We start from the raw sequence: 7,339 nt of genomic DNA on the forward strand, positions 1-7,339 counted from the left end.
ACACACACACACACACACACACACACACACACACATACACACACACACACACACACACACACATACACACACACACACAAATTAAACAAATACCTATTACTGTTGATACCTTCTTAAAGGATAATGCAATTAATTTAGTGCATTTCAAAACACCAAACAGATACATCTTTCTGATACAAAAGTCTGAACACTTAGAAGAAGATATAGAAGTTCCAGGAAGAGATGACCAGCTCTCAGCGGATCTGAACTGCTATAAGCTCAGGCAGGGCTGCACTGGTGGGAGAAGTAGCTTTCCTAGCTGCCCAGTGGTGCTGCCTCATTTTGCTTGGAGGACTGATGGATTCAGGGAATTAGAGCAACAACCAGCAAGACACTAAATCTGGCTTCTCTTCCAAAGTTAATTCCCATCAATTAGGAAGGCTCCCAGAGGAGACTCGAGCTAGTGTCTGGATCTCAATTCCCTGGCACTACTAGCTCCATTAATTACTATGGCAATTAGTGATATTTGCTATCATTTTAAAATGTTTTATGTAACCTACCAGCCCTGGTCAGACAAAAGTGAGATGCCACCTTTCCATGCGATAAGAAAGGTCAATATTTTTTGTTTGTTGGACAATTTTATGCTCATATCTATAATTTTCTCAGTCTGTAATTCCCAACATATTTGCTCATACAAGGAGACAGTTGTTAATAATGAAAATTCCTTGATGTTCAAGATATTTGTATCTCCCTACTGTTGCCCAAATGGCTATATGTACTTTCAAAGAATTTCAAGATTGCAATTATTTTTCTGTTAAAAGACAATACAGACCCACTTAAGCAAGATAAAAAAACATCAGTCTCCTCAGAGTTTTAAGTAAGAAGGGTGAATCTTATCTTAAATCAGTATATTCACACCCTCATTCCTGAAACTGAGTTATTCCTTTGACATTTCTGTTTTACAAATATCATTCTTTGCTTCAGTAAAAATTTATTACCATGAATTTCAAGTCTTCTAAATGACAGGAACTCAGTCATTATATCACAGAAAGATGGAGAAGTGGAAGGGAAAGAGAGGGAGGGGAAGATGAAAATTAAGACAATTTCATTTTGAAAGCAGTCCAAATACTGACACATGTATTAAAAACACAAAGAAAACAAAGGAGATGTTATTGTGTTATTATCAGTCCTGAATGCCACACAATGATGAGAGTTACAATTAGAGTTGGGTGGAAACTAAGTAGGTTTTATGATGAGTTTCTTCCTTCTTGTGAGAGTGCTTGAGTGCACAGTTCACCTGAGCTAATTGAATGAAGCATCCATTTTAAATGGAAAGGTTTTAGAACTGATTTCTGCCAACAGGAAATGTATAGCAGAATCCAAACCAACACATCCAGGGAACCATTCACTGGTACCTAGACTTACACATTTTCTGTGAAAACTTTTTGATCAAAGGATATAAATGTTGATCGAATTCAGTACCTTGCCGGACCCAGGCTCCATGATGGAGAGCATGTTGTAATACATAGCAGCATTTGTGAGAGCCAGAGACCAGCTCTGCCCAAGTGATGGTTGTGGTGGCTTCCTCATCTTCACAGTCACTCGCAGGCCGTTCAAACAGGGAAATCAAGGCTGCCGTGAAAGCAATTGCTTGAACCTTGAGAGTCATGGAACAATAACAAAAAAAAAGACAACACAGGTAGGGTGATTATCTTCTAGGAGTCTATGTTCATTAAGATCAATAAGGAACAGATAGTTAAAGAAGAAGTGCTTCATGATTATCAAAAGGATATGAGCGATTCTGGTTAAAAAAAGAGAACAACTACAAAGTTGGTGAAGAGATGACTAAGAACAGCTTATTACTGGCTATTAAGATGTACTTGTGGCTTACAAAGAGTAAGGACAAATAGCTTTCATGATTACAAAAGGAAAGTATTCAAATTAAGCTGCTTCAGAGGTGTCTGGCATCTTCCAGTGTCATTCAGTAAGTAGTAATTGTCCTTTCATTTGACAGGAAGGCAGGAATCACTACCTAGCCCCTAGGTTTCCATACTGCCCTCTCCCATGCCTCCATCCCTTTGTTAAATGATACTGGGATAATACTCAGTGCACATAGACCTAAGCACCTCAAAGCTTCTCAATGAAAATCAGAATTGCTTTAAAAGGGCTCCATTTAACATTAACCTTTTATTAATACTGTAACCTAATAGATTGGGCATTTTATGATGAAAAATATTAGCCAACTATTTTTTCTAAATAAGGAAAATGTAAATATACACAAAACAGAATAACACAATGAAGATTTGTTTTTACAGGCAATGAAGATTTGTTTTTACAGGCAAGAAGGCGAATTGTCATCTAATCCATCTCTTTGGCATCCAAAATATGTGACCACATAACCTATAATGTAGAACGCCATATTTATGGTATTTTAATTTCTACTTTGAGCTGAAATTTGATGACTAAATCCACAATGGTCACCCTTTCTCATCCCTCACTTACCTTTCCAGTTATATCTCCAAAAGACAGAACTGATTCATTGGCATCAAGAGGATGGTACCAATAATCCATGCAAATTGGTGCTCCTTTCAGGCCTTGAACTTTGTATTGACAAGGAAAGTCTTCCTTGGATAGTAGATCATAGAAACAAATCTCTTTAGTTGTAAAAGCTACTGCTATCTAAAATAGCAGAATAGAATAGTGTGAGGCATTTGTGGTGCATTTTGTAGACTCAATCTACAAAGCAGACATGCAAATAAAATTAAGAAATCAGACCTCATCCATTGAGGGTCCTTGATCATATTACACAAGTATAGAAGGGCTGACACAAATATACTTTTTTCTAGCTTTTTCTCCATGAGGTAGTCTAACAGCCTTTCTCTCTTATTTCTACTTTACACACCCACCAGCATCTATGAGCCATAGCAATTTAAAGTACTAATTACATTCAAAAGAGACACAGAAAGCTATAGCATCACACAAACAGACCAAAAATTTCACTAATGATGTTTTATGAAGTAAGCAGTCATTCACAGAAATCAATTCATTTTTAGACAACTGTGTAACTTATTCTAAGTTATATAAAATCATAAAAGGTCCATTGTAAAGGACCTTTGCTGTAAAGGTAAATGATTTAACAGCACAAAAGTGAATCAGGACAAACTTGTAGGAGTCTGCCTGTTGGATTTGATAGTCAAATACTTTAACTCAGCTATTACAATTATGTTAGAAAGAAAAACTAAAAGGAACAATACCTAAATAAAGGAGCAAGGCCTATAATGCTAGCTGCTCAGGAGGTAGGTATCAGAAGGATTGAAGTTAGAGGCTAGCTTAAGTAAAATTCCCACCAGATCCTATAATCAACAGAAAAATCTGGATGTTCTTATATACACCTGTCACTCAGCTGTAGCAGAAAATGCAAATAGGTGAATTATTTTCCAGGCCAGCCTGAGCAAAAAATGAGATCCTGTCTCAAAAATAGCCAGAGCAAAAAGGGCTGGAGGCATGATTCAAATGGTAGAGTGCCTTTCTAGCAAGCATGAAGCTGTGAGTTCAAACTTTAGGACTTCCTCCAACTATAAGTGTGTGTGTGTGTGTGTGTGTGTGTGTGTGTGTGTGTATGTGTGGTATTCTACCCGATTATTAATAAATTTGTATAAATAATTCAGTAAAAAACCATTTTGCCAATTATCTGCTTTTTAATTGAAGTACTGACTTCATTAGACTTAACATATTTACTGACAAGAGAACATTTGCATTCTCATTTTTCTAACAGAGTACAAATTCAGACCAAAATCTGAAAGAATTGAAGAAAAACATTTTAATGATAACTTGACTTTCAGTAACAGACAAAGCAAATGGGTAACTGATCACAAAGAAAATACAAATCTTGAAAAAAAAATAAACCAATTAGGTCTAACACACATTAATAGGACATTTAACCCAAGAACAGCAAAAGACACAGTCCTCTCAGATATGCCATGTATTAGGGGATTTTAAAAAAGTCTCAATATTTGTGAAAGATTTGAAGCTATGTAAATTACAGTAGCTGAAAACAATGGTATGAGATTAGGCAACAGTTTATCTGGTACACATAAGCCTATCAAAAAGTTACTATTTCTAGGCCTCACAGAGGAAAGATACAAGACCATCCTGGGACATCTTAGCATCCCCAAAAAGCAAGAAATATTTCAAAGAAGTCAAAGAAGCTGGGGCTGGAAAGGTGGCTAAGTGATAGAGTGCTGGCCTCACATGCATGAGGCCCTGGGTCCGATTCCTCAGCACCACATATGCAGAAGAAAATGCCAGAAGTGGTGCTGTGGCTCAAGTGTAACCTTAAGCTGAAGAGCTGAGGGACAGCTCCCAGGCCCAGAGTTCAGGCCCCATGAGTGGCCAAAAAACACAGTGTTCAAAAAGAAATGTGCTCATGATGTGACTTATGTAACTGTAACACTTTTGTGTATCACTTAAAAAAAAAAAAAAAAAAAAAAACCGTCAGAAGCTGACTTGTGTCTAAAGATGATACACTACTTGGTATGGGAGAATACCAAAGTGGATTGGGGGGAAAAAAGCCAATTTTTCTAATTTATGCATTTTTAATGTTATTGATAACAAAAATTGCAACAGTACTCAGTGTTCCCTGTTAGAGGATGCCATAAAAACACTTCATTATTTTGAAAACTGGTAAATAAAAATGAGGAACTGGGCACTTATCCTGCCTTTGTTATGTAACGTGTAACTCATGACAATTAAATGAGAGAAGTACGTTGCTTTTAATAGAAGTGTTCCAGATTGTAGAGGCAAAGGAAATGATGACATGAAGATATCATCTGTCAACCTCTAATTAGTGATCGATTATGAAATAATCAACAATAACTGATGTTATCCTAAAACTAGAAAGAACGGAGTGTTCTGTACTTCCTGATTGAAGAATGCATGCTAACCTGTTCCAAAAACACAAACAAGCCTGAAATTGAACAAGACTTTCAACTTGACAACAACTCACTTGACATATAAATGTGTGCACCCCCTGTATAAGCAGCAAAGGCCAAATATGGGACATACTCAGGGACAGCTACAAAGTGTCTATCAAAAACGTCAACTTCAATAGCCAGAAATAAAACCAGAAAAAATAATAAATTATGTAGATCAAAATAGTCATAATGACTAGAGTATAGCTCAATCGTAGAGCAATTACTTAGGATGCATGAGGCCTTGGATTCAAAAAAAAATAAAAAGAAAGGACCACAACAAATACAATTCAAAAGATAACAATCTTACTTAGATCTTAAGACACTCAGGAGACTGGATATATGACTCTATAGTTGATGGCATTAAGGATTTTATTATTTTTTTGCAGTTCTAGGATTTAAATTTAGAGTCCTATACTTTAAGTCACATTCTCTTCTACTGATCCACAACTCCAGTCCTGTTTTTGCACTCATAATCTCTAAAATAGGGTCTCACTTTCAGCCTGAGTATGTGCCTAGACTGCGATCCTCCTATTAATATCATCCACTCCACCTAGGATGACAGGTTCATACCACCATGCGCTGTTTCTTCCACAGAGATAGAATGTTGCCCTGGTCCCTGCCCTGGTCCCCCTTCATCTTAGCACAGCTAGGATGGAGGTTCGTGTCATGAAAGCCAGTGATTATTTGTTAATAATAGGCATGGCACTGGTATTTTTGTTTTGCTAAGAACATACTTTGTAGAAATGCATAAGTATTGACAAATGAAATGATTGGATGAAGCTTTAGATGTCAATGTGGTAGACATAGGGAAAATAGACTAGCAATGGTTTCAATGACCCAGGGCATTCCAGGTTCTACAAACTGTTCATTAAGCTTGTATATATGCCCATGAAGCAGTTCAGAGTAAACTTTACCATCTGTGTGACATAAAACATGAATATATGGATTTTCTTGTCCAAGTACAGTGGTTCACACCTGTTATCTCCGTTACTCTGGAGAATCATGGTTCAAGGGTTAACAAGACCCCAACTAATAGCTGGGCAGGGTAGTATGGACAATATAAAATATAAAGCTAGCCAGAGCAAAACCACAAGGCCCTATGAAAAAAACAAAACTAAAGCAAAAAGGGCTGGGGCATGGTTCAAGTGGTATAGCACCTGCCTAACAAGTACAAGATCCCAAGTTCAACCCCCACAATGGAAATAATATTAATTCTTTAAGCTACAACTTCTACTACAAAGTTAGTTTCTTTACACCATCTTTCCTTGGTCAGGGGAAAATATTTGGTCTAAGTCAGACTGATAGAGTTTCTCTTTACATTAAGCTGTCCCATGCCTCTCTGCTTTGTGTGGGAGTCACCAGTCTGCTACAAACTTAATTTTCCAGTTAGCAGTGCTGTGGGGATGCATTTGAGACAGAACTAAGAGTCTGAGCCATTATCATTTCAAGGCAGCAGGGACCAGCTTGGGAAACCAAGGAGTTCATTTGCCTCTACTTCCATTTCCTCTAGAACAGATAACCTGCACCAGGAGTCAGCTGGATCTCACTGCAGCTGTTACACTTGAGACTGACCAGGAGCCCTGCCTCATTATTCCCCCTGCCCTAGTCCTCATTTTTCTGTTCATCTTATCTAATTTTATTATTACTATTTATTATTATTATTTAAAAGGAGTTTAGAAAGTCTTAGAAAGGTTTCCTACCTTGTTTACATTTTCCAGAGATACCAGACTTGTTACCCACAGATGTTTGAGCTTGGTGGCATCTGATGTGATAGGAAGTGTTTCTTGGAGTTTTAAATTCTCTCCCCAGAGCCCTAACAAACCTTCTTTACTGATAGTCAGGTAACGACTTGAACTTTTTAAGAAAATTACTTTCTGAATAGTGTCCTTGTGTTTTCCAGGGAGGAATTCCAGATCGTTCCACTGAGGAACCACCATTGCCTTGGTTCGCTCATCTTTCTCATAAAGAGATAACAGAATAAAGGAAGTCAGCTTGTCCCAATTAATAAAGCCATCCCTGGCCACATCCACTTTGTCAAAGAGCTCCCCATATTCTTCCTTGGTGCCCCAACCAATGGTCTCTGTCATCCTCTGCATGAATTCATCTCTGGACATACAAATGGTTCTCTTCGGCTCTGAGGACTAGATATGGAAATAAATAAATAAAGCAATAGTGAAAACAGCATAGGTTCAAAGGCATCGTGTTACCCAATATCAGACTCTATCAATAATTCTAAGAAAATTGCCAAGAACTTGTTCAACCACTTTGGAGGTTCCTCAAAAGACTCCACATACTCAAGAAACTAATCCCTCCCAAACCTAACAAACCAATTACTAAATGGGCAAGGGAACTAAAGAGGGACTTCTCAAATGAAGAAATAAAAATGG

The 7,339-nt window shown here is 37.5% G+C and overlaps 1 protein-coding gene across 1 annotated transcript in view; it reads right to left on the minus strand.

Moving 5' to 3' along the window:
- Nucleotides 1-7,339, minus strand: part of Wdr49 (WD repeat domain 49) — a 113,883-nt gene that overhangs the window by 85,241 nt on the left and 21,303 nt on the right. Inside the window, exons 4-6 of the mRNA XM_013016147.1 lie at nt 6,653-7,093; nt 2,482-2,658; nt 1,462-1,636 (exon numbers count right to left, since the gene is read on the minus strand). Coding sequence (XP_012871601.1) covers nt 1,462-1,636; nt 2,482-2,658; nt 6,653-7,093 — 793 coding nt within the window. The remainder of the gene's footprint in view (nt 1-1,461; nt 1,637-2,481; nt 2,659-6,652; nt 7,094-7,339) is intronic.

This window comes from Dipodomys ordii, unplaced genomic scaffold (genome assembly GCF_000151885.1).
Source record: "Dipodomys ordii isolate 6190 unplaced genomic scaffold, Dord_2.0 Scaffold30, whole genome shotgun sequence".
NCBI classification, from domain to species: Eukaryota; Metazoa; Chordata; class Mammalia; order Rodentia; family Heteromyidae; genus Dipodomys; species Dipodomys ordii.